This window comes from Alexandromys fortis, unplaced genomic scaffold, assembly GCF_014885135.2.
Source record: "Alexandromys fortis isolate MF-2015 unplaced genomic scaffold, M_Fortis_MF-2015_v1.1 scaffold_30, whole genome shotgun sequence".
In the NCBI taxonomy this organism is placed as follows: domain Eukaryota; kingdom Metazoa; phylum Chordata; class Mammalia; order Rodentia; family Cricetidae; genus Alexandromys; species Alexandromys fortis.
The window spans coordinates 11058520-11085920 of NW_026067922.1; the positions used below are offsets into that span (position 1 = coordinate 11058520).

General features: G+C 48.3%; 1 protein-coding gene and 1 pseudogene across 1 annotated transcript; one reads left to right on the forward strand and one right to left on the reverse strand.

Moving 5' to 3' along the window:
* The first annotated feature begins 622 nt into the window (after positions 1 to 622).
* E2f6 (E2F transcription factor 6) lies at positions 623 to 16737 on the forward strand. Its single transcript, XM_050141983.1, has 7 exons — positions 623 to 985; positions 6486 to 6540; positions 8662 to 8878; positions 9847 to 10002; positions 12046 to 12160; positions 14572 to 14719; positions 15386 to 16737. Exons 1-7 carry the CDS (start codon positions 878 to 880, stop codon positions 15403 to 15405), a joined length of 819 nt encoding a protein of 272 aa, XP_049997940.1. The 5' UTR covers positions 623 to 877; the 3' UTR covers positions 15406 to 16737.
* A 139-nt stretch (positions 16738 to 16876) lies between these two features.
* Positions 16877 to 18113, reverse strand: LOC126501289 (heterogeneous nuclear ribonucleoprotein A1-like; annotated as a pseudogene).
* Positions 18114 to 27401: the final 9288 nt, after the last annotated feature.

The window sequence follows — 27401 nt, forward strand, 5'->3', positions numbered from 1 at the left end:
GAGGAAGAGACAGAAATCTTAAATAAATAAATAAATAAATAAATAAACAAACAGAGACATCTCTCCAGCCCCCAGTTAAAATGTTTTGTCTGTCTCCTTCACTGGAATTTGAGATCCAGTCTGTCATATTCAAAACAGTATCTTCTTGAGCCCAGTCCAACACTTGACACAATAAGGAATCAAAAGCTGATTCAGCAAATGAAAAGGTGTGGGGGAGGGGGGACTCTGGTTTTGAGACAAAGTCTACCACAGCGAGCTTCGAATTCAAGCACATGATCTCCACGTATCAGCCTCTATGGTACTGGGCTTAGAAGCATGCGCCTTCCGGCCCCTCCAGGGTGGCTTGTTTAAGAGCATGTGCTAAGCATCATTTGATGCGTAGTGGGAGCCAGACAGTCAATCACCCAATATCCCTGGGCGCTGAGAAGGTAGAGTCCACGGGTAGGGGATTCGGGAACGCCCGTTCCGGTCCCCCGGAATCCCTACTCCGCCTCTTTCTTCTTCCTCTCCATCCCCTCCGAGGATCCATCCTCCGGGATGCCGGGATACCGGGCCGCGAGCAGCCGGCGAGGACCAGTGTGCGCGGGAGAGCTCCACGGAAGGTGGTGCGCATGTGCAAGGGCCAGCGCACTGCGCATGCGGGAAGATGGCCGGCCCGGGAACCTGAGCTCCTCCGCGGTCACCCTGGTCCCCTCCGCGCCTAAGCGCATCGGTGGGCGAGTGGGACCGCGGCGCTCCGTGGGTGGAGCCGAGGTACTCCGTGGGTGGAGCCGGCAGCCGGGCGCGGCGCCCAAAGGGGCCGCGGAGCCGGAATCGCGCGCGCCGAGCCGCCCGGGAAGGCGGGAGGGCGCGTGGGGCGCGAGGGGCGCGGGGCAGCATGAGTCAGCAGCGACCGGCTCGGAGACTGCCCAGCCTGCTGGTGGATCCGGCGCAGGAGACGGTGCGTCGCCGGTGCCGGGACCCCATCAACGTGGAGAGCCTACTGGTGAGCGCGGGCCAGGACCACCGGGAGTCACGTGCTGCGGGGCGCGCTCTTTGCGTCCGACCCTCTGCACCCTTGTCGCTTGGGTGCCCCGGGGCTCTTCCTGCAGTTCCCCATCCGCAGACCGCCCTCTGCTTTTTACATATTTCTTTTGCATTACTTACTTTGTGGGTGGGCGGGCGGGAGCGTGGATTCCACGAGGCAACTTGGGGAAGTCTATCCTCTGCTTACACCTTTGGGGTTCGCAGGCTGGAACTCAGGTTGAGTTTGTAAAGCTTGGTGGCAAGTGCCTTCCCCTAACTGAGCGATCTCGCCCTCCCATCTGTGCTGTTTGACAGGGGCAATGAAAGAGCGGCAATTCCCTCCATTCCTGGCTTCCAACGGTTCTTGGGGCCCCTGCTGGGTCCGTCCTTTGTCCGCTTCTCCTGTTCGCTGTTTTCTCTCCAAGACAAGCAATATCCAAAGCCGTTCTGGCCAGTCCCGTGCCAGCTAGTTCATGAGCATGGTCTGCTCACACTAACCTTGAGATTGTTATTCTTAAGAGTTTGTCAGAACAGACTTGTTCTGATGTTGTGTGGCTGGCTTGTGGCTAGGTAATGAGGAAGCTGGAGGAATCACAGAATGACTGCAGGTGACAGCCTTTCCCCTAATTTCTTTCCTTTCTTTTAAAACAGTGATTTCTGCTCGGTATCCACTTGCTCTTGCATTCCCACCCAGTCTTAAGAACTCTGTAAGGTTGTTCTAAATAAGAGCTCTGTCGGTTTTTGTCAATTTTAGTATCGGTTTCACACCTTATCTTGTGTAACAACTAACCACTCACTCTTGGCTGAGAATTCTCTGCTGTGTTTTTGACAGCCACTGTGGGGGCCCCTTGTCCCCTTCTCTTCCCTTTTCAGACATGTGGGTGCCATCCAGGGTTCTCTACCCTCTGTTCATGTAGGTGGCCTGTAATATTCCTGTCTTTTGGCCTGTAACCGTGGTGTTTTCCTGAGGATTTCCTAAAGCCCCTCTAAATGCTCACACTGGTAAAACAACACTTAACTTTCCATACTGCACCAAAAGATACTGCCCTCTGAAGTCTTAGATGTTCTAATCCAAGCTGGTGATTTCAGTAGCATCAAGGTAACTCCCAAACCCATACATCTTCCCCAGAGCTGTCCAACTGTTTGTTAGATGTACCTACTTAAATCTAAAACTTAAGAAAAATATGTCTGTGTGGATGTCATGTGTGTACTGGTGCCCACAGAGGCCAGAAGAGGGAGTTGAAGTTAGCAAGAGGTTTTGAGTTGATATGTGGTTGCTGAGAACTGAATTCAGCCCTCTGGAAGAACAGCAAGCGCTTTTAACTGCTGAGCCATCTCTCCAGCCGCAGATCTCAAACTCTTACATCCATAGCCAGATTTAGGGATCCCTTCTTACCTAGGAAAGCATTCTCTTTCTCACTTCCCACCCCAGTGTGGCACACCTACCCTGCTGCCCAAGCCAGCACTCTAGACTTTGCTGTTGACTTTTTTCTTTTCCAGAATTGGACCCTCCCCGCAAATCTCTGAATTAACATCAGTAGAGCTACCTCTCTTCCCGTCATATACTATCTGGCACTACAGTGCCATCCTGACCGATTTCCTGCTTCTCTTGCTCCCCTCACTGTTGATGTGAACTTCACCCGTAACCAATGATCTCATGAAAGCGTGTTTCCGATCTCATTTGCCCAGAGGAATTCGTTGTGATTCCCTGGTGCTCCCAGGACAGGGTCGAAACCTCTTAATATAATCTAGCTGCAGGTTTTTCTTTCTTACATTATTCTTCTATGGTTCCATACTCTGTCCAGGCCAATTTTTCTCAAGCTGACACCCATGTATACATTCCCATATTGTCACCAACATGTCTGAAGTCAAGCTTCACGGGTAACTTGTCTTTAGACAAGTGTCTTTACCCCTTCCTTAGCCCCCCGACCATTCTATGCTCACTGCTCCGTCCTCTGCAGAGCTTGGGTCTTTCTACTCATTTTATACTATCATGAAGATCTGGCCGCACACAGAAACATTAAGCAAGAAGTTAATCAAGTGGAGACTCTGCATTTTCTTGCCTGTAAAATAATGACTTAACATGTCAGTGGTTTTTTAATCGACTCAAACAATGCCAAAGCTTAATAAGCCATTGCGCGGAACAGTTCCGTGTCTTGCTGGGTGCTGGTTGCCAGGATGCATGGCTTAAACCTGGTGTGGGCTCTGGAGTAGGGAGAAAATAGCGCTGGAAGGAGGTGAAGTTGGTTTGCACATTAGCAGATAAGGACGATCTGGGTGGGTGACATTAGTGCGGTCACCTGGAGAGATCAGTGTTCCCTGAGCTCATGGAGTATTGTTCCGAGCGGGGAGCTGATCCAGAGAAACCTCTGCATAGAGAGAATTTTTATTTTGGAGACAGTGCCTCAGACGTTAGTCTCTATAAGTCACCTTTCATTTTTCTCATCCACCTTTAAAGCTAGCCAGGCATGGTGGTCCTGCTCTGTCGTGCCAGTCCTTGGGAGACAGAGGCAGATGGGTGGTGAGTTAAAGGCCTGCTGGGGCTGCATAGCGAGTTCCAGACCAACCTGGGCTATACACTGAGCTCCCGTCCCCGTTCTTACCCCAATCCTCCAAACCGAGAAGATTCCGAAGCCGCTTAATCCGTATACAAGGGGAATGGGGCCAGGGGATGGTAATGCTTTCCTGTGTGTTTCCACATGTGACACAGAGGTGTTTTTTTTTTTTAAGATTTATTTATTTATCATGTACACAGTGTTCTGTTTGCATGTTTCCCTGCACGCCAGAAGAGGGCACCAGATCTCATTACAGATGGTTGTGAGCCACCATGTGGTTGCTGGGAATTGAACTCAGGACCTCCGGAAGATCAGCCAGTGCTCTTAACCTCTGAGCCATCTCTCCAGCCCACACAGAGGTTTTTAAATGTGGGAACGGAGCATCAGGGAAGTAGTTTGGAACACACCAAGTGTGTAACTCCCTCATCAAGGCCATTGCGAGTGTTCTCTGAAAGTCCTGAGGTCTCTAATAGTGTCTACTGGTGGGTTGGTGGCTCTGCAGAGTATTGTGCAGGCATGGTGAGCACACTTATGTGGTCCTAGCACTCAGGAGGCTGTAGCAGAAGGATGGCATATTTAAAAACAGCCTGAGTTACATAGGGAGTTCTAGAATAGCCAGAACGTAATAACAAGAAGCTGTTTGAGAAACAGGAGGGATTTCATACAAGAGAAGAAAGCCAATGGTGGGATGGGAACCTGTTTCCTGTGTCACTGCAGGCAGTATACAATGTATCTACGTTTATTGCAGAGTATGGAGCAGGAGAAGGACTTCCTTTCTTATGTCTCATTGGAATGCTGTCCCTGTACCAACCTGCGAAAGCAGAATCACTGGCCCTCTAAAGGAAACGGGCAGCCGATAGGTAGGCAGTCTGTGTACAGGGCTTGGCCCTGTATCTCTGGGTTAAGAAAGGCAGCTTCGGCAGCAGGCAGCTATGAGTGCATAGTAACACTTCTGAATACTTGTTGACACGCTTTTCACATCAGTGTGAGGAGGCTGGACTTGTTACTCAATTCTAGAACCTTGCTATGAGGCGGGAGTGTGTGTGGCTCAGTTGGTAGACTTACTTAGCATGCGTGTAAGAACCCCAGTTCAATCCCAGGACCAAATGAACGGACATTGGGGTACATATCTGCGATCCTGGCACTCAAGAGATAAAAGCAAGACAATCAGAAATTTAAAGCCATCCTTAGGGACAGGTTGAGTTTTGAGGCTAGTCTGGGCTATGTAAGAGACCCCCTTCTCAAAAAGCCTTGTATGCCAGCAAGATAGCACAGTAGGTTATGGTGCTTGCTGCCAAGCCTGGCAGCCTGGATTCAAGCCCCAACCAAGAACCGCATGGTGGAAGGAGAGCACTGACTGACACCACAGAGTTGTCCTCCGGCCTCCACATGTACACCACAACACATACATGCACAAAATACATAAGTGTAAGAAGGAGAAGAGGACCCTTGCTTCAGTAGCCAGCCCCTGTCTCATACTGTGTTTGGAGAAGGCTCTATGTAAAAATAGCAATGACAGTTGGTCATGTTTCCCTGTGGTCGAATTTCCCAGGTCTGCTTCAGAGCTCTCACGTCAGATGTCATTGCCGGCAGTGTTGAGTTAGTCCCTGCCCACAGAAGTGTCAACTTCAGGGTTGCACACCCTGTAGGCCACCTGCTCATTTTAGTCCTAAACTGTCCTAAAACTGGTTTTATGGCAGGATGTCATCTCAAGCTACTACCAGATGTCTGTCATCTTTTTCAGAGGTGACAAGACTCATATGCAGAGGCTCTGTATAGCTCTGGTGTGAGCTGCTTCTCTGTTGCCTGCCTGGGCTCTGGCTGCCCCACCCCTAGCCCACCTGGGTTTTGACCAGCCCACCCCTGCCCCAGCTGGGCTCTGGCTGGCCCACCTGGGCTCTGGCTGCTCCACCCCTGCCTCAGCTGGGCTCTAGCTGGCCCACCTGGGCTCTAGCTGGCCCACCTGGGCGCTGGCTGGCCCACCTGGGCTCTGGCTGCCCCACCCCTGCCCCAGCTGGGCTCTGGCTGCCCCAGCTGGGCTCTGGCTGGCCTACCCTACCTTTAGCCAGCTTGCTGTCCCTTTCGTGCCATATTTCTTAGACCGAGAATGAGATTGTGTTGTGGTCTTGTTCAGAAGTCTTTGGTGGGTCTCTGCTGGTTAAAACAAGACTTTGGCATGGTCTTGATGTGCTTGGCCATCTCTTCAGGTACAAACCTGGACCACTCCCGTGTGGCCATAGCGTGTACCCAGGCAGGGAACAGTATTTTTATCTCTCTATCCATAGCATGTACTGCTTGGAGTCATGTCCTAACTATCATTCTTTACCGTCTTCTCCCCAGCACCTGCTGCGGTCAGTATAGGAGTGTCTGTCAGGACTTGTTTCCCACCTAAAGTACCCTGTCTCCCACCCGCCTGCCTTTATCCACACTGAAGTCTGCAGCCTGAGAGGCCTGAGCCCGAGCGGGCCCTTAGAGAGGGAGTCACACACCAGGTGAAAAGACGGAAAGAATGATGGTTAGGACATGACCCCAAGCCCCACAGGGCTACAGAGCCTCTGCATGTGATTCTCATCACCTGACAAACTGCACCAGCTGTAGTTTGTGAGGATTCATTTTCTCTCGCTCTCATTACTTTGGGTGGAAAAGAAAATTTAAAAAAAAAAAACTATCATGGCCTGGCATGGTGGTCCACGTTAAAGGTGGTCCACCTTTAATGCTAGCACTCAGGAGGCAGAGGCAGGCAGATCTCTGAGTTCAAGGCCAGCCTGGTCTAGAAAGCAAGATCCAGGACAGCCAGGGTACACAGAGAAACCCTGTCTCGAGGGAGGATAGGGAAACAGATGAATGTATCAAAGAACAATAGTAATTCATTTGCATTGCTGTTTATAAAGCACTGTTTGTTTTTTGTGTTTTCTTTTTTTCCAGCCGTCACAAATAACGATTAACCTAGAGGAAAACGTGCAGTATGTGTCCATGCGAAGTAAGTCAACTCCTGAGTAGGTTTGAGTGTCACACGGTGAACGTGGCTAGATTTTTGTTTGTTTGGTTTTTAGTTTGGGGTTTTTTGTTTTGTTTTTCTACCAGCCTCTGCTTCCCGAGTGCTGGGGTTAGAGGCATGCACCCCTGCCACTACACCGGAACGTGGTTGGTTTTGTGTGTGCACAAGGTTGTAGAACAGAAGTGAAATGATAGTGAAGGGTACCTCCGTGACTGAGTTGGGGTGCAGTGACATTACTGTACGTGTCAGCTCTACTCCGTCATAGGTTCATGTCTAGGGTATCGGATGATCTTTGTGATCGATGGCCCTGTCATTGATTCCCTCCTGATTTGGTTCCTGCCACGGAGACCCTTTTCATTATACAGACGCCCAGATATAGATCCTACAGACTGTCCTTTGTTTCCCTCAGTGTCTGCCACCATCTCCCCTGTGACTGGTCAGCAAGCTGGGTCAGCTTGACCCTTGAGATGTTTCTTTCCACTGTCCCACACCAGCTGATTAGGGCATCTGTACTCGAGTGACTAAACTTCAAAATACAGCTGTGGATTGTCATCCACCGTGAATGAGGAGGCCAAGGCCCAGAGAGAGTAATTAAGCAGCTTGCTTAAAGTCAGTGTCCACACAGTTAGCTCTGAAGCCCACGTCTTCATCCCGTCCATGTAGACCACCTCTTAACCGTCAGCTCTGGCTCTCCCAAGCCCAGCCAGGGCTCTGCTGCCTCTTCACCTCTAGCCTGAACCCCACTGTGATCCCACTTCTCAGATGCCACTTTGTCCCTCCTTGGAGTGGGGAGCACCGTGCATCATCCTCCTGTGCTGCTCCTAGCGTCCTCCTCTGTGAGCACCCACTCCATTCTCCACTCCAGTAAAGATGGCGCTTCTTGTTCTCAAGTGGCTTTGAATACCACTCAGCATACCATGGTTTATAGCAGATCGCCTTATCGGGTCCACGCAGTTCTCTTGGTGGGGGAGCTGTCCCCCAGCAGAGATGTTCAGTTAGATTTGTTCTTCATAAAATGGCTGACACCCTCGGAATGTGCTTAGCCTACGCTAATAGGACTAAAATGTACCCAATAAATGCCTAGCCAGTGAGTGAGTGTAAAATGAGAATAATGAACCCTGGCTTGTCTCGTAAGCATCATTCGATATCGTGTTCCCAAGTACCGCGATAACTCAACAGATTCTGCGTGAAATTAAATGTGCAGCCTTTAAGAATAATGAAGTACACCTTGGCATGGTGTGCACACCTTTAATCCCAGCACTCAGGAGGCAGAAATAGATCTCTGAGTTTGAGGCCAGCCTGGTCTACAGAGCAAGTTTCAGGATAGCCAGGGCTACACAGAGAAACCCTGTCTTGAAAAAAATCAAAGGAAAAGGGGAAAGAATAATGAATGAAGTACATTTGCTCATACATCACGATCGCGATTTTAAAATATCATATTAAAAACCATTCGCCTCGAGATGGCTCAGTAGTTAAGAGCACTTGTTACTCTACCAGAGAACCCCGGCACCTCCATAGTGGCTTGCAACCACTGCAGCTCCAGTTCCAGAGGATCCCTTGCCTTTTTCTGACCTCAGTGGGCGCTAGACATACACACGGTACACACACATGCAGGCAAAGCACTCATACACATAAAATAAGTAGATATTTTTAACATTAAGAGAAACTGTGCCTGTGACCTGAGAATGTTGCTCAGCGGTAATGCACTTGTCTGGCACCTGTGAAGCCGGGCTCACAACTCAACGTGCCCCAAAGAAGAAAGAATACCAACTGTATATTGACACACAAACGTGTGTTGTCAGATTATATGTATGAAATGAGGGCATTTGATTCTCTAATCATTTCTAATCCTATGCCTGAGAAGCAGAGGTGATTACAGAAATTTCTTGAAGGAATATGAAACTTGCAAAAATAGTTACTAGAGGAAACTCACTCCAGCCTTTAAGGGAACCTAATGCCTTTGCTCAGACCAGCCAAGGCCGATTTGCCTTTCATCCATTAGAGAACTGTTGCCATAGAAACTAGCGGGGGCCTCTGTTGCCATCTTCTGTGATCCTACGGGACTGAGCATTGTCAGCTCATGTGCCGTACTGTTGTTCGCAGAGGCTCTGAAAGTGAAAAGGCCCCGTTTTGATGTGTCGCTTGTGTACTTGACTCGCAAGTTCATGGATCTCGTCAGATCTGCCCCCGGGGGCATTCTTGACTTAAACAAGGTTGCCACAAAACTGGGAGTCCGAAAACGGCGTGTCTATGACATCACCAATGTCCTGGATGGAATCGAGCTGGTGGAAAAGAAGTCCAAGAACCACATTCGGTGGATGTGAGTTTATGTCCGTCATTCTCGTTCTTTCCCCTTCTCATTAAGCCCTGTCCAGCTGCAGCAGTGTTGGGGAACAGAGAATGAGGCTTATAGGATTCTTCTTAGATTGAGGTTTTCTTGTCTCGTAGTGTACTTAGATGTAAGTGACTACGTAGGTCTAAACGGGAACATGAGGTGTAGAAGAATATCCCTCGGATGGTGTGGAAAAGTTAAATGGAATAAGGGGGTTAATTAACTAATTTTCCCTATAAGATGCTAATAATGAAACATCTGACAAAAGAGGAAATTTTAAAAATGTATTTTCTTAATGTGAAATTAATAACAGAAGACATGATTCCCATGGGGCAGTAGAATACACAGCCAGAAACCCAGCCCCTTCCTGGCTTGGATTGATTTTTTTCTGGAGAGGAGCAGGCGTCTGCCTTCTTAGCAGGTTCACTGCATGGTGGTGGAGCAGGTGAGCTGACACTGCCCTGAGGGTAAACACACACTCCATGGCCGAAAGGCAGTTGCTAAAGAGTTGACATGACTGGGAAGGGTCTCGTAGAAAGGAAGCCTGAAGCTAAGACACAGACAGAGCTGTGTGTGCACAGAAAAAAAGCTGTATACTTAGGAAAAAGAATTCCGGCATTGGAGTACATTAGAGATACAATAGGCAATGTAAAACCCAAAGGTCTTCAGATGGCTAAGGAATGGTTGAGGAAAGGCGCCTGAAGGACACTGGTTAGGATAGAATGCAGGCACGTTTGATGAGAACTGTGTCAGCCTTTCTGGACCTTTAGTCCAAGACTCAGGAGACAGGCAGGTGGCTTTCTGTGCTTGAGGCCAGCCCAAGAAAAGAAGGATGGGCATAACCACATAGATGGTGTTAAAGGAAACGCAGACGCTCTCCCTGAGCCTGCTCCCCTCCACAGGCAGCCTGCTTCCCTTCTGGCCCCTGCTAACTGCATGTCTGTTTCCTTCCTTAGAGGATCCGACCTGAAGAACTTCGGAGCCGCACCCCAGCAGAAGAAGCTCCAGGCCGAGCTCTCGGACCTGTCGGCCATGGAAGACGCCTTGGACGAGTTGATTAAAGATTGCGCTCAGCAGCTGTTGGAGTTAACCGACGACAAAGAAAACGAAAGATATCCTTTCATCCAAACCTTTGTAGAGTTTCTGCTTCCAGTGTAGATAGGATGTTTGAGAGAGACTTTGGGGGTTAATTTTCTTATTCGGGATATAAAATTAGGCCCTTAAAAGAGTAAACACAACTACAGTGTTGTGGCTTGAACACACATGAGCAATTCATGTTGGTGTTGACTCTGTGCTCCTGGGCCAACTCTGCATGACAGCCGTTGTCAGGGACATACCCAGTTTGTTGTGGCTTCTTAAAATTAAGGAGTATTTGTTTGGTTGAGTTTTGTTGTTATGTTTTTTGTTTTGTTTGTGTAATCCTGGATGGTAAATTGTTTATCAGCTATTGTGAAAATCAGGTTTTTCCTAATCTATGAACCAGTTTCTTTCTGAAGCAGACTGTGCTACTGAAGTTTGTCTGTGCTCATCACTGCATGCGGAAGCCTTGTGGAACAGGAGCTGGGAGGGCCTGGGCCTGGGAGCTGTGACTCTCAGTGTCCTCTATGAGTGTCAGTAATTCTGCTCCCTCCTCCCTCCCCAGCAGTCAAATCCTATTACCACAGGACAGATCTTAGAAAAATCAAAGCCAGGGCTCCCAAAGACTCGCAGCCACGCAGACTCTAGTCTAAAAGGAAGAAAGCCAGAGCAACTGGACTGAGGGAGTGCAGAGTATCTGGCAGCCTCACAGGAGGAGTTGAAGGCAGAGAGGCCACGGGTGTGTGATCACGCCGGGAACTTGCTTTTTGGGGTCTTCCTATTTTGTAGACTTTTTTTTTCTGCCTTCTGGAGGGTTCTTACCCGAACCCTGAATGCTTTCTTCTCAAGCTCCCATAGTAAGAGCAAACCCTAGGCTCTTAAAAGTGAATGAGTTCACACTGACTGTAGCGTAAGTGGGAATTTGAACATATTGCTTTCCCCTTTTCTGTGGTTTTGCCTTCTGTAATGGCTGTTGCCCACAATCAGGTATGATCTAAAAAATATTAAGTGAAAATTCTAGAAGTAAAAACTTTCAGTGTGTTGTAAATGCACTATTATTATTGGTTTGTTTGGAGGTTTTTTTGGGTTGCTTGGTTGTTTGCTTTTTGATTTTTTGGTTTTTCAGTAGCTATGGAGCCAGTCCTGGAACTCGCTCTGTAGACCAGGCTGGCCTTGATGTCACAGAGATCTGCCTGCCTCTGCCTCTGCCTCCTGGGATTAAAGGCGTGCGCCTAATTTATAGATTGAACCTCACTGTAGAAGCGTGTATGAAGAGTGTATGTAGAGAAATGCATGCTATGTATAGGGTTTAGTTTTGGCTCCTGACGACTGGGGATTTGGAACAGCCACCCAGCACTCCAGGGATTATTACCTTCGTGAGTTGTGTCAACATTCAGTATTTGGGCTTTGTTCATATCTTTCTCCACAAATTGCTCCAGTTAGTATTTGGTTTAAAATAATTCTTTGTTATAAATATTATAAAACACCATAAAAATCTTAATTTTTTTCTGGGGGGTATTTATTATATTTTACTTATACGAATGTTCTGTTTGCATGTATGTATGTATGTGCACTCCTTATGTACCTGGAGGCCCAAGGAAATGAAAAGATAGCTTCAGATCTCTTGGAACCGGAGTTAGGGTTGTGAGCCACCATGTGAGTGCTGGGAATTGAACCTGGGTCCTCTACAAGAGCAGCCAGTGCTCTTAACAACTGGGCCACCTCTCCAGCCCCAAGGATTCTTTTTGAAATAAAATTACCAGGAAGTTTTGGCTTTTCTTTGAACTGTTTACCTTCATTGTAAGTTTGTACCACATAAAAGCCAAGCTATTCTAGTACCCGCATTCACATAAGAGGTGATCCGCCCATGTGTGCTGGTGCAGGCCTTTATTTCCAGCCCCTGGGAGTCAGAGAAAGGCAGGTCTCTGAGTGCAAGGCTAGCTTTGTCTATATAGCAAGTTCTAGGCCAGCCAGAAGTAAATAGTGAGACTTTGCCTCAAAAAAAAAAAAAAAAAAAAACAGGGCGGGGCTAGGGGGGGTGTCCTGTCCATCTCGTCAGATCCTTGACCAGCTTTCACACTAGCGTATGTCACCTATCAGGACATCCACAGCATCCAAGCCTTCCACGAACAGATTGTCATTGCAGTGAAGGCTCCGGAGGAGACCCGACTGGACGTTCCGGCTCCCAGAGAAGTAGGTAGCGCTGCACTGCAAGGAGTAAAAGAGGGAGGTGGGTTAGCTTCCAGGTCTCTGACCGCTACAGTCGCTTGTCGTCTGTGTCCTTGTCAAGCTGTGTACCTGTCAGCTTAACTGAGTGAGGTGAGAGAGCCAAGCACAGAGGAGTGGGTGTGCTTCGGGAACCCAGACAGAGGCCAGCAGGACCAGGCATGGGACGGAGTTTGGCTGGCAAGTGCTGTCGGCCACGCTGCCACTGTCGGGCTGCAGAAGAAACCGCTCCATTGGCCTTAGTCTTCAGGTTCCAGAAGCAATGGCTGGTACGGCCGGAGCACCGGGGAACTAGCTTGCTACCTACCAGCTCACCAAAGACTGGGAATGAGCTAGACACCGAGTCATGGGCATAGAGCCTGTGTACGGCCAGCCTTCCTGTCTGCTGCCAGGTACGCCAGGAAGGTTCGTGTTGAGAGTAATTGTCCCCAGAAGGCCACTTGATGAGGACGGAGTCCAAACCAAAGCCAGTGGCCCTCAGCATTCTGAAGGCTGGGTAGCCGCCATGCTGCTCATAGGCAGCCGTATGTCACATACGTAAGGATTATCTCCGCCACCACTTATCTGACAGTGTGTCACAGTCACAGAGGAGCACTCACTTTTCCCTCAGTCTCATTCGAATTGTGACTTGGTGACGTTCCCTGGTCGGATCTGAATTGAGACGGTGTCCAAGTAGCGTTTTCAGGAGGAGTTATTTCCACAGATGCTCAGCTCTTTAAATAGCCACTGATCTTGCAGAACAGTTTTTCTTTGGGGCGTGGCAACCCATTCTACAGGACTTAGTGGGGTTTGGTCTCCTAGTGCTCTGAGCTGCTTGGCCGGAATTGCTAAATCGCTCTGAACCTCTGAGCGCTCCCAGTCCCATTTAGAGCTCTGTGATTCCTGTCCTCCAGGCTGGCTGTTCTCGGCAATATCCCGGATCAGTAGACAATGTATGGCTCTAGTGGGGACTGTGCACCTAGTATAAGGCTTGCACTGTGGCCTTCAACTCGCTCTGGCCTCCTACTTGTCCTTGTAAATAGTTTTGTTGGAACGAGGCCACCTGTTTAGATATCACCCATCTGCTTTCATGCCACCATGGTAGAGTTAAATAGTTGTGACAGACAGCATAGCCTAAGAAGTCATCTCCTCTGTCCGCTTTTTAAGATGTTTTGAAAACATGGGCATGGGTATGCGCACGTCAGTGCAGATGCCCCGAAGCCTTGATGTTGGCTCTCCTGGCGCTGGAATCACAGGTGGCTGTGATCACCCTGACATGGGTGCTAACATCCAAGCGCTAATCCTCTGCAGAAGGAGCACACACTCTGTTTTTTGTTTTGTTTTTTTTTTTTGTTTGTTTATTTTGGTTTTGGTTTTGGTTTTGAGGCATGGTTTCTCTATAGTTTCAGAACCATCCGCCTGTCTTTGCCTCCCGAGTGCTGAGGTTAAAGGTGTGTGCTGCCACCACCCAGCAGAGCGCACCCTGTGAGCCGCTCTTAGTTCCCCAGGAATCCTCTTTACAGAATGACTTCGTGGCTGGTGGAGTTTGGGGAATAACATTGTTCCCATGCATTGTCTAATGATAAAAGGTTTCTGTTTAAACCAGATCCGCCCTGGCTTTCCAGCCACAGAGCACAAAGGTGGTTGGCCTGTCTCTCCTACCTGGTACCAGAGGACTTAAGAGGGTCCACGTCTCTCTGAGAAGCAGAACCTCACCAGCTTGCTTGAATGAGATCCCAGAAAGGGGAGGAGCTAGAGCAAGGGTGCTGTCTTGACTGGCCCATCCATGTGGGTGTGGGAAGGGTGGACTTGAGGAGAGCCAGGCCAGCTCCCAATGGGAAAGATGAGGAATCGTACGAAAATGCCTCTAAATATACTCAACCATTTTTTTTAATTTCTTATGGGAAAGCCATTGGAATTTGCTCCTGGGTAAATAAAACTGAAGCCAGAGGATAATAGTCATTTAGTCTAGTTCCTCTCTTTGTGTCTGATGTTTCAGACTCCATGAGGCATGTTATGGTTTCATCTTTTCCTCTTACATCTTTTAATTGGACAGAAGACTCACCTTCCTGGGAGCTCAGTACCTCTGCACTAGTTTGGAAACCCAGACACCTTTTTGTGCAATACAATGGGGTACTCCAGATCTCCCTGCCACCAGAGAAGGGGAAGGGGTTCCTAAGGACTCAGCTGTCCATCTGATAGCTCCAAGACTACTGGCTACCTGCACAGTTGAGAGGTCTTTCCTGTGAACTGGCCAGTAGTGTAGAATGTAGTAACAGTGGAAAACATGGTTTTCTCAAATGCACGGTGGAAGGGAAACCATAAGAATGCAGTTCATTGAAAACCTGTGACTAGTGGGTACCAGGGCTCACCTTGACGGTTTCTGTGTCCCTTGCTAGGACTCTATCACAGTACATATCAGGAGCACCAAAGGACCCATTGATGTATATTTGTGTGAAGTAGAACAGAACCACCCAAGTGGTAAAACAGCCGATGGAGCAGGGGCCTCTCCATCTAAAAGCAAACATCGAGAATGCCCAGAGAAAGGTAAGCATTCCAATTTTGTGATTAGAGAAACTTTATAGATAACTTGAATACATATCTTTAAGGTTTTTCATGATTTTTTTAAATTATGTCTGTGTTTATGTGTGGGTATGTGCACATGAGTGCCAAAGGCATTGGATCCCCTGGAGCTGGAGTTACAGGCACTGTTTGTGCACATGAGGGGGCACCCTTGGAGGCCAGTGGTATTGCATCTCATGGAGCTGGAGTCACAGGCACACGGGAGCCAGCAGGTGTGGGTGCGGGAAAAAGAGCCCTGGTCCTTGGGAGGAGCGATGGAGCTCTCCACTGCCGAACCATCTCTCTAGCCTCTCCATAAGGAATCAGTACACTCCTGTAACCCCAGCTTAGGGGATGCTGAAGCAGGCAGATCCGAATTACAAGTCAGCCTCAGTTCCATAGTGAGAGTCAATTTGTGGGGGCGCCAGCTGGTAGACTCTTGCCAGAGAAAGCTGTCTGCACTCTCTGGCAGGTGCTTTCCAGCCACGGGCTGGAGTTCCCGTTTGTCCTATGAGCCTGAAAAGATCATTCCAAAAGAGAATTCTGTGTGAGAGAAGGTTCTTGACCAGACAGCTTCCTTTCTTTCAACTGTTGAACAGTGCGCCCAGCTTCTTCATGGCCTTCACTCCGTGTCTTTGTATCTCATTTCAGAAGACAGGCCTCCTCAGTGAAAGCCGCTCGGAGTGGGCGACCAATAGCAGTGCACAGTGATGAAGGGCCTCCTGCGTGGACGGATTGTGTCCTGGTTTGATCCTCAGCAATAAGTCTTCGTGGAGCGCGCTGGGTCTCCCATTCTAGATTCATAGCAGCGTTGAAGGCCAGTAGTGTTCTTGAGTAGCTTCCTGCTTAGGTTCCTGGATGGTTTCCACGTTCAGAATAAGCTTTTGATAACTCTTCACTGCCTCTTGTCAGTGAGACGGACCTCTGCCTCCTGAAATCATTTTATCACAAAGAATGTCACAAGGACAGACAGATGACCAGCTGGTCGTGGACTCTGCCCTTCCCCGATGGACGTTGTCAGCTTCTGAGAAGAATTGCCTTACACTGGCTCACATTCGCCCTTAGGTGTCGTGCACTGGTGAGGTGCACACACAGGGCCAAATGTGGCGCCTTTGTACATATCTGTATCATGTTGAGATTGCTTATGAAATATGTCTGATGACACCTCTAACCTAGAACAACCAAAATAATGTATATAGGGAAAGATGACAGGCAGATCTCTACTTCAGTATCAATAACTTATTAGAACCCTCTGGATGGGGTGAGTGGAGTTTTCTAAAGTTTTCCATGTAGGATTTCCACAGATACACTGTGCATTTAGGTCCATGTACTTAAAGTATTTTAATACAGCTCCCAGTACTATTATGGGAGTCAGATACTTCTTGATTTTAAGCTGCCTGCAGAGTCACTGTGTCCCAGTAGAATGGTGGCGTGCCTCGAAGCGTTGGGGGCACATAAAGGAATGCCCTCGGCAACGGGTCAGTTCACCCCAGGGTGAACCTGGTCCTGGTGAAAAGGAAAGCATTATCACGCTTTCTGCGAGCAGATTTTATAGTGTATGTGTGTGCAGCCTGGCTCCTCTGTCAGAGGGGCCCCCTCCCCTGCATTCATTGTACCCTCCCCCGCTCCAGCTCTCATCCCGCCTTCCCAAGCACCTTGCTACTTCTACCTCAGTAGGTAAGTCATTTACCTCTCTGTGCCTCAGTTTACTCAGTAACTTACCACTAGACTGTGAGCTCCGTGAGAAACCTTTCCGTAGTCGTGCTCAGTACCTCGCACTGCACCTAGTCAGGAACAAGTGCCCAATAGACGTCTAGCGAACCAGTGAGCGGTGAGTGTGGCGTGCGGCCCATGGGACCTGGCTTGTTGTCTCAGGGTCTGGGGAGCATCATTGGTATGTTAGATCTCTCATTTTACAAAAAATTGGAAGCAACTTGAAATAATGACCATGTATACAAAAAAATTCAAGTAAGGAATCCAAAATTAAAGTATTAAAAAGATAATCCTGCCTGTTGCTTTTGATTCACACAGTCTCTGCTGGTATATTTTTTTTAAAAGACATTTATTCAGCCTCATGATCAGACTGTTACATTTAGCAATCAACAGCATGAGTAAAAAAAGGTCTACAGTAAAATCCTTTGTTGGAATGCTTGACACTTTCCTCAGAACAGAAACTAAAATAGCCTGTTATACAATTAGCCACAAATACAGTCCTAGAGTTGTTTTGCCCATACACATGAGTATTGTTTAAAACATGGCTTCTTTGTAGCAGCCAGGCCCTGCCACCACTGTGCTTGGCTGAGTTCACAAATCTGTTGTGACCTGTAGCTTCCAAGGCACTTCTCTGGCTCTCCTCTCCTGCTAAGCTTTGTCTCCTGACTGTAATTAGAACCTCTTGCCACTGCCATGGCTGCTGCTGCTGCTGCTGCAACCACCAGAGCCACCTTGGTTTCGTGGTTTAGCAAAGTACTGGCCTCCGCCACCATAAAGGCCAGAGCTTCTGCCTCCAAAGTCTCCTTTCATTAGTACAAAAACTGAAGACTGATTGTTGTAATTGCCAAAATCATTGTAGCTTCCCCCACCACCAAAACTGCTTCCATCATTACCGAATCCATTACAGCCATCCCCACTGCCTCCATATCCTCCACCACCACCACGGCTGCCACCAAAGCCATCACAACCACTGACGTTTCCCCCTCAACCAAAACTGTCATTGCTGCCAAAACCGCCTCCACGACCACCACCAAGGTTTCTCGAAACACTTGGACCTCTTTGGCTGGACAAAGCACTAGCCATCTCCTGCTTGGATAGCTTTTCTTACTTCACAGCTGTGCCCATGCACACTATGGTATTTCTGAGTAACAGTCTTGACCACAGAGTCGTGGTCCTCAGAGGTGACAAAAGCAAAACCTCTTTTTTCCACTGCCTCTGTCGGTCATGATTTCAATCGCTTCAATTTTCCCATTCTGCTTAAAATAATCTCACAGGTGATGTTCTTCCGTGTCTCCTTAATAACACCAGCGAAGATCTTCACAGTTAAGTGGGCACCTGGTCTCTGAGAATCCTCTTGACACAGCTCTCTTAGGTTGCACAACTCTTGCAGCCACCTTACGGGGTCTTGGATTCACAGTGGCATCCACTTCCTCTACTGTGGTGGTGTGTGTAACAATCCCAAAGACCCAGGATCACTTGGTGTTTGGGTAACCGTAACCACACAGTCTGTGAGTGTTCCCCATTTCTCAAAATAGCTCCTCGGACTCTCAATTGTCTCGAGACTCTCGTCAGTTGTTGTGAAGCTCAGCCCTCCAGTGAAGAGCTTCCGCAGCTGTTCCTTAACAGCAGGAAAGTGAGAGCCTTCAGCGATGCTTTCTTGGCCGCATCAATGGGCAGAAAGGAGTAAGCCAATGAACGTGTCCCCTACTGGGGTATTTTCAGATTCCTAGAAATTTCTGGCAATCAGTATGTTTGGCCTCCAGATGTCCCTTCCTTTCTTTTTTTTTTTTAATATTTAGTTATTATGTATACAATATTCTGTCTGTGTGTGTCTGCAGGCCAGAAGAGGGCACCAGACCTCATTACAGATGGTTGCTGGGAATTGAACTCAGGACCTTTGGAAGAGCAGGCAATGCTCTTAACCACTGAGCCATCTCTCCAGCCCCCATCCCTTCCTTTCTTATGTATAAAATGTTTGAAATTGTTCTCAACCTCCCTAACTTTGCGACCCTTTAATATAGTTCCTCGTGTTGTGGTGACCCCCAACCATCAATCATTTCATTTCAGTTATTTTCATTGCTACCTCATAACTGTAATATTGCTACTGTTATGAATTGCAATAACAAATAATAAATATCTGTGTTTTCTGATGGTCTTAGGCAACCCCCTGTGGAAGGGTTGTTCTATTCCCACAGGGCTCGTGACCTACAGGTTGAGAGCTGCTCGCTTGGAAGCTACTCCATTTCTTAGTGGAATGATTGGGCAAGACAGGGAGCACAAGAGGAACAGCAAAGTGGGTAACAGTTACACTGTCGACACATTTGATGGAAGGGAAAGTTCCGGCATCTATGTGTAGTGGCCCTGGGCCCTGGGAAGAGCTGGACTCTGTAGAGTGCACTGGCAGATGGTTCGTGTGTGCCTGTCAAACAGGAGAGGGAAGGGGCTCATCTGGTGAGGGCACCTACTGCCAGAAGAGGGTTCCAGGAGCAGGCGGGTCGGAGAGCAAAGAAAAAAGGATAACAAGAGGAGGGAAAGCTGTGGGCAGTGTCCCGGATTCAAAGGGATCATTAGCAAAGGGAAGCAAAGGTTTCCAAGCAGTGGGACTGGCAGACTGCGTGAAGTTTGGCATGCATGAAACCCTGTGGACGAGAACCTCTCTAAGTTGTAAATGTGTCTAAATGAAGTATCTCCATAGCTCAGTCTGCTGTTTGGCCTCCTCCTTTTAGAACTGATGGAATGGGGTCCAATGCAGGTTAGTTTCCAGGCCTTTCCTTCACTCTTCCCCATGAGGATGCTACCCACTCTACCCATAGTGCCTGGGCCACCCCTTCTGCGCTCTGCTTCTACTCCTGAGTCTAGAACTATGGAGGAATGAGCCTGAGTGTCCACGCGCATGCTCCCGCCTTTCTCCAGTTCGCCACAAGGAGCAGTGGCTTCCTTCTTCTTTATTAGGTATTTCTGTGAAGTGTCTCCGAGCAAGTGTTCACAGTTACCCTAGGGAAGTGGCTCTCTGTACCGAGATATGTAGCAGGAGAAGGGAACGTCGGAAGAGACAAATCCAGTGTCAGGTCTCAGTGAAGAATGTTTGGTATTGCTCCTGCCTCCCTGCTTAAGACACAGTCACAAGAAAAGGGCTTGGCTTCCCTATCAGTCTGGAAAAGGAACTAACTATCAAGGATCCTATCACTTGGGCCGACTCTTGGAGAACTTTGTGCCTAGGGAAGTATACACTGTTGTCTTGAGGAAATGGGCTAGTCAGTGACGTGCTTGCTGCACAAGGTCTGAGGACCTAAGCTTGGATCACCAGCACCCACATGGAAGGCTGGGCATCGGGCACATCCCTGTCACACCAGCACTGGGAGTTCATTGGCCAACTGCCTAGCCACATGGAGCTCCATGTTCAGAGAAAGACACTATCAAAAATAAAATGAAATGTGCCCAAGGGTGCTGTTGGTTGTTTTTTGCTCTTTACTTTGTCCTTTTTTAGGGGAACCACCACCCAGCTCCCAAATGAATCACACACAGTCTTATTAGTACTGCTGAATGTTCAGCCTTAACTTGGCTTGTTGCTAGCCCGCTTCTCTTTAAATTAGCCCTTCTATCTTTTCCCTCTGGGCTTTTATCGTTCTTACTTTCCTTCTTACTCAGTGACTGACTGGCCCCTGTCATCCTCCTCTCCTTGTACCCTTGCTTCTACTTCTCTCTCCAAATTTCTCCTTCTGTTTATTCTCTCTGCCTGCCAGCCCCACCTAGCCTTGCTCCCTGCATTCAGCTCTTTATTAGACCATCAAACGTTTTAGGCAGGCAAAGAATTACAGCTCCACGGTGTTAAACAAATGCAGCATAAACAAAAGCAACATGCTTTTACATCGTTAAACAAGTGTTCCAGAGCATAAACAAAAGTAATGCATCTTAAAATAATTTTCCACAACACAAGGGAGACACCCAGTATCAACCTCTGACCTTCACACACACTATACAACACGTGCACACATTTTAAAACAGTCTCCTGTGGTGGGCAGGTACAGCCACAGTTAGTTATTACACACTTAGACATCCAGCAAAATCTAGAATGCTTTTGGAGCATAACTAGGGTGCTGCTGACACCTGTGACGACAGGGGTGTTACATGACAAACCTAGGCAGCAGATTTACCCAGTCCAGAGTGTCAGTGGGGTTGAGGTCAAGAAGCCCAAATTAAGGTAACAGGCAGGTACCCTGTCCAGTTCACTGATGACAACCTTGTCCCCAGACACCTCCATCAGTAATGAGATTGTTTGTGTGAGACAGGGTCTCTCTATGTAGCCCTGGCTATTCTGGAATTTGTTATATAGGCCAAGCTGACCTCAAGCTAACAGAGATCCGCCTGCCTCTGATTCCCAAGTTCTGGGATTAAAGGCGGGTGCCGCCACAGCTGTATTAGTGATGAGATCTTGACCCATCTCAGGTTTCTGTGCTGAGCAGTTGACACTGCACATGGAAGAGGAAAAGAAAGAATTTCCAGAGAAAGGTTCTTACAGTATTGGAGCTCCACACTACCAGGAAGGACTAAACGTGGCTGCTAACAACAAAAATCTCCAACAAAGTGCCTGAAACAAGATGAATGTGTGTGTATGGAATCCAGAGTGGGAAATTCACTCCCTTCAGGCCTCCTCCCAGGTGATGTCAGGCTTGTCTTCAGCTACCGGGGTCACACCAGAGTCCAAGGACACCCAGCCAATGTACATACTAGCCAACAGGAAGGGCGAAGACAGGAGATGATGCTCCTTTGGCCTTTTATGGGGTTTTTATTGCTGTAAAGAGACGGCATGACCATGGCAACTCTTATGAGGTGGCTCACTTACAGCTCAAAGGTTCAGTCCATTATCATCATGGCCGGAAGCATGATGGCATGCATGCAGACATGATGCTGGCTACTTTTAATTAATAATTTGTATTTTATGTGCATTGCTGTTTTGCCTGCATGTATGTCTGTGTGGGGTGTCAGAGCCCCTGAAATAGGAGTTATAGAAGGTTATGAGCTACCATACGGGTGCTGGGAATTGAAACCAGGTCCTCTGGAAGATCAGCCAGTGCTCTTAACTGCTGAGCCAACCCGATAAGAGGCTTGTGACTCTGGGTGGTGTCTTGAGCATAGGAAAGCTCAAAGTCCTCACAGTGACACAACTTCCTCCAAAGAGGCCATACCTACTCCACCAAAGCCACACCTCCTGATAGTGCCACTCCCTATGAGCTTATAGAGGCCAGTTACATTTAAACTACCAGAGGGCCCTTCTGCAGGCTCACACTGACGGCACTGACCACTTCATAACCACAGACTTAGAATGAGATCTTGAGGTGGGCTTAGCCACGTGCCGGGCTAACCAGGAGCTTTGCTCCTGAAGGGAGGGAGGGATAGATCAGGATGGAATGCTCATGAGAACAGTTAGCAAGCCTCGGTTCTCCCCTTCTGGAGACTAGGAGTCTGCAGCTAGCTTCAGCCAGTTGACTGTGAGGCCAAGCGTCCAGCAGACACAGGAGCCAAGTTGACCTCGACGTCCGAATGCCTGCGTGGAATCTGGCCATTCTGCCAATCCTCTCTCGGTCCCCACATTTGGGCAAAAAAAATGTGTCAGATTTTTAGCTGCAATATTCTCTAACCCATCTTAACTTGCGTGTGTATGGGGACAGCAGCTTTCTGCAGCCCAGAGTGAGAGGATAATCCAGACAGAACATCCTCATTAAGCCAGAGTTGAAATAAATCCCTTGACAAACTCAGGACTGTTGTCACCCTCTGTTCAACAGGACTGAAATAGTGGTCGCTTAGTAACGTGACTGAATCCAGTTGCCCTTGGGTAGTACGAGTGGAGCCCAACCGAATACTGTGGTGATTGACGTCTAGTGCAGAATTAATCATTCAGGTTTTTTTTTTTTTAAACCTATGTAGATACTGCTAGAAAAATGGTTTTTTGGTTTTTCAAGAGAGTTTCTCTCTGTAGCCCTGACTGTCCTGGAGCTGACTGTGGACCAGGCTGGCCCCAAACTCATAGATCTGCCTGCCTTGCCTCCCACATGGTGGGATTAAAGAAATGCATTACTATGCCCTGCTTAGCATGGGTTTTCTTTTCTTTTGTTTCTAGAGACAGGTTTTCTCTGTGTAGTTTAGGCTGTCCTGGAATTAACTTTATAGACCAGACTGGCCTCGAGCTCACTCAGAGATCCACCTGCCTCTGCCTCTCCTGTGCTGGGATTAAAGGTGCGCCCAGCTTTAGTATGGATTCTCAACAGGCATTTTCAGGTACCAGTTTGTTTAATGAGAGAATTGATACGTAAGCATAGGCCATTTTTTTATTTGATTCTCGGCACCCATGTAAAAAGCCTTGTGATGGGATCCCCAGGACTCATAGCCAGCCAACGCTGTCAATCAGTGAGCCCCTAGCCAATGGAAGATCCTGTCTCGGAAAACAAGGCGGACAGCTCCTGAGGTACGACACCATTGGTTTTCCTGTAGCCTACACACACACACACACACACACACACACACACACACACACACACACACACACGTACACGTGCACACACGCACAGAAGGGGCAGGGGAAACTGAGTGAGTACCAGACTCTAGGCTGATAAGATAGATCAGCTTCTTGCAAGCATGAAGACTTGAGTTTGGTCTCCAGTACCCATATAAAAAGGCCAGATATAGGCCCTCATAATCCTACTGCTGGAAAGGTGGAGATGGGGTTCCTTAGGCTTGCTGGCTTAGATTGCTCAGCAGCTTCCAAGCCAGTGAAAGACATGATTTCAAAAATAAGGTGGACAGCACTTGAGACATGCCACCCAGAGCTGACCTCTGCCCTCCACAGTGCACACATACAAGTGCACCTGAACATGTATGAATGCACACACGCATGCAGGTGGGCATGCAGGCAGTATACTACTGTAGTTACTTGACTATGAAATGTTTCCCATAGGCTCTCATGTTTGAACCCCTTCCTCCAACTGGTGGTACTGTTTGGGAAGGTGGTGAGGCCTGGGTGGTGGAGCCTTGCTGGAGGAAATTACTAGTCACTAAAAGTGACCCTTGTGGAATTCATACCCAGCCTTACTATTCAGTCTGTGGATTGCAGATATAATGTGTCCAGCCAGCTCCTGCTCTCATGCCTCCTCGACCTGTTCCCATGCCTCCTCCTCCATTGTAGACCATAACCCTCAGGAAACTGTAAATCAAAATCAACCATTTTTTCCCTGAAGTTGCTTGTGCGGGGTATGTTAGGACAGCAATGAGAAAGAAAACGCGTGCTGTGAGCATTTGCTGTCTTCCACAACCTACTGCATAGAGACTGTCGGATCCATCCATGACACTGGCCCTGTCGAACAGGAAGCATCGTCTTCCTTAGATGTCTTAGTAAAACATGTATGCACTACAGGGCTGTAGATCAACCCATTCTTGGTACCAAGTACAGTCGCCCTCCACAGGAAACCACAAAGGCAAGTTGATACAAGAAATAAATTGCTCAGAAGCTGGAGGGCTGTGGTAGCCAAAAGGGACATGGAGTTAACACAAATCCAGAAGTGGATGCAGCAAGGACATCATAACCCAGATGTTAGAGGAGCCTCCACCCTGCTGGCCCTAAACTCAGAGTAGAAGCCACATAAGCCCTTGGACTTCTGCTGAGAAAAGAGTCTCCTTCATATAGTTGGTGCTCGAGTCTTTAATGGCTTCTGACATGTCTAATGTGCTTGTCACTAAGGGGACCACAGTCCGTTCTGGCACTGCTACTAGCTACCAGGAGAACCTGGAGAAGGAGCTGGGACTGGAAAGAGCTCCTCCGCGTGCCTTCTAGTCCACCGCTGCCAAGCAGTCTCCCACTGTCAGCCAGCAAGGGAAGTATAGGGAGTGTGATTTGCAGAGCCCCAGTCCCAGGGCCATGGGTCAGGAAGTAAAAGGGTGAACTTGGACGTGAGAGACAGTAGAAAATATTTGGCATTCCCTTCCCACTCAAGATCACTCCATGGAGTGGCAGTCGGCTCTGTCCCTGGCTCACTGCCACAGACTCATCTTACAAATAGAAATGATTGATTTCAATGATAAAATGCCTTTGCAGTTCTCATTCTGGACTCCTAAAAGGACTTCTGAGTCCTAATTGACATAGACATGCATTGTTTCTCAGAGATCTTGTTCCCATGGTATGTTTTGTCGCATGACCCTAACTGACAAATGTGTACCGTTCTCTCCCAGAATGTGGCCCCTCCGTGACAATTGGTACACGTCTTGGCCATGCTGGTATAAGGTTTCTTCATCTTCCAATTCTCGGCAGGCCTGGCCACACGCCCTCAAACCACACTCTCCTTCCCTGCCCACTGGGCTTCCTGGCAGTGGTGTCTTCAAAAGTGGCACCTTCAGCTCTTCTCACGGTCCTGAACCTCTGTGCCAAGAACACAGATCCACCAGTCTTTAAGATGGACATGTCTCGACGTGGAACCACGGGGCACACAAATGCAGTGGCCATGCAGTTAGGGGCTGGGAAGTGTGCCCGGGCATTTTTTTTTTTTTTTTTTTGTAGCATTCCAGTCAGGAAGCCTAGCACCTATCACGTTGTGTAGGTAGAAGCCAAACAACCGTCCACCCTACATCAGACTGGTATTCTGATATTCTGTGCTTGTGTGGTTGGCCCCTGAGGGCAGCTGGAGGGATAACTAGGATGTGGAAATCTAAAGAACAGAAGATGACTAGAGGGAGGGGGTGACTTCAGGTTTTCTCAGGGGTATGTGGAATGACTTCTAAGTGTCTGGTGTCGCTTACGGCTAATTTGTCCATAAAGACAAGAATTGCGTTTGAAGCCCAAAGGTTGTCTCAGGCATCTTTTTATTGGGTTCTGTTCTCCCCGGGAGTTAGCCAGCTTCCTTTGAGTGTGTCTCTGCTTCTCTTATGCTAACAAGCACACAGATTTCTGAACTCTGCTCCAGGTCACATTCTTGATGTAGCGAAGTGGCATACGCCATGGGAATAGGGTTAGAAGAGAAGAAGCCAGGGGACTCTGTGGTAGTCACCTCATACATGACAGGCTCTCCAACGCATGTAAATTGTCTTCACACGCTGTCATTTCAAGTGCCGTAACACAATTTCTTTTGCTTGCTTGGGTTTGTTTATTATTGCATGTAGGGGGAAGTGATGCATGCATATGGACATGGATGGGTGTGGAGGCCGGGGAACAACTCTGAGGGTTCACAAATTGGACTCAGGTCACCAGGCCTGTGTAGCAAGCACCTTCACCTGCTGAACCACCTCACCACTAACTAAATAGCCCAGGCTGACCCTAAACTAAGAGGCAATCCTTCTGCCTCAGCCTCTCAAATGTCGAAATGACAGGCATGGAACCACTTTGCTGAGCTATGTAACATTCTTGAAAGATCATAATTGTGGATTCATGATGCTCTGTTGTGCCAGGGCTCTGCCCTGCCAGGGCTCTACTGTGCCAGGGCTCTACTGTGCCAGGGCTCTACTGTGCCAGGGCTCTACTGTGCCAGGGCTCTGCTGTGCCAGGGCACTGGGACGAGAGGAGGAGGCATGGGAAACTGGCTGTTTTGGGATGAACAGCCCTGAACCTTCATGGTGATGGGAACATCCTGTGTTTCAGCTGCTGCACAGTCAGCATCCGGCCTGGGATTTTCTGACTGTCCCCAGTGAGGAAGTTAGGTAGACGGTACATAGGTTCTTTCCGTATTCGTTCTCAAAACTACCTGTGACTCTAAATTCCAGAAAAATAAAGACTTAAACAGAAAAGAAAGAAAGGAAAAAAGAAAGAAAGAAAAACTGAAGGTTTTCTTCATTTGGTTTTTCCAGACAGGGTTTCTCTGTGTAGCCTTGGCTGTCCTAGAACTCACTCTGTTGACCAGGCTGGCTTCGAATTTGGAGATCCACCTGCCCCTGTGTCCCTAGTGCTGGGATCGGAGGTGTGTGCCACCATCCCCCAGCAGGGTCTCTCATCTCTAATGAGACCCTCTTTCAGGCTCTCAGCCCCGTGGGTTTTCACACCTCCCCTCCAGACACTGTTCTTACTCTCACAAGAACCTGGTATGTAATGATTGGTCTTTAAAACGGCCGTGTACATCAATTTCACGTGTAGCGACTGTGTTTTCTATTTTTTTGACTAAATACAACCAGGGTCCAGAGAGAAGGTTCAGTGGGGAAGGTCACTTGCTGCCAAGTGTGACAACCCAGTCCCCACATAGCAGAGAGAACTGACGCTTAAGTTGTTCTCTGGCCTCCACGCGTGCACCACGTGTATGTCACATGTGTGACAAGAGCTGACACACAATACATAAGGAAGTAAATAACACATAAATAAGTTGGATGGATTTTATAAGTAGTGTGGATTCCAAAGTAAAAGCATCAAAAGAGCTGAGGAAAAGACAGTGTAAAAAAGTATTTTTTCAGGAAACGGGGGCTGCAGCACCACTGAACTCCTTCCTAACATTCACGGTGCCTTAGGTATGATCCTTCACACCACATAAGCGGTATGGTGGAGCCTGTCTGCCGTCCCAGAGCGTCAGAGCGTGAGAGACCAAGACAAAAGGATCAAAGTGTGATGGTTGGGGCAGGGATATGTTCAGAGCTCAGATCCCCAGAACCCACATCATAAAGAGGGCACAGTGTACATCCATTACCCCAGGGTGCCTACAGCAAGATGAGAACCAGAGTCAAGAGACTCCCCAGCAACCTGCAGGCCAGCAGACCCGCCACACACAGTGCAGCACAGCAGGAAAACCCCGCCTCAAATGGGAAAGGCGAAGAGCAACCTAGAGCCAAGGTTGTCTGGCCTCCATTCATGTTCTTGTGGTGCTTGCCTATACCTTCTCTCACACTTCATACGTCCAACACACTACACACACCTACTAAAAAGTCCAGGGTCATCCTGGACTGCACGGTTAGTTCAAGCCCAGCCTAAGATACGTGAGACCCTGTCTCTAAA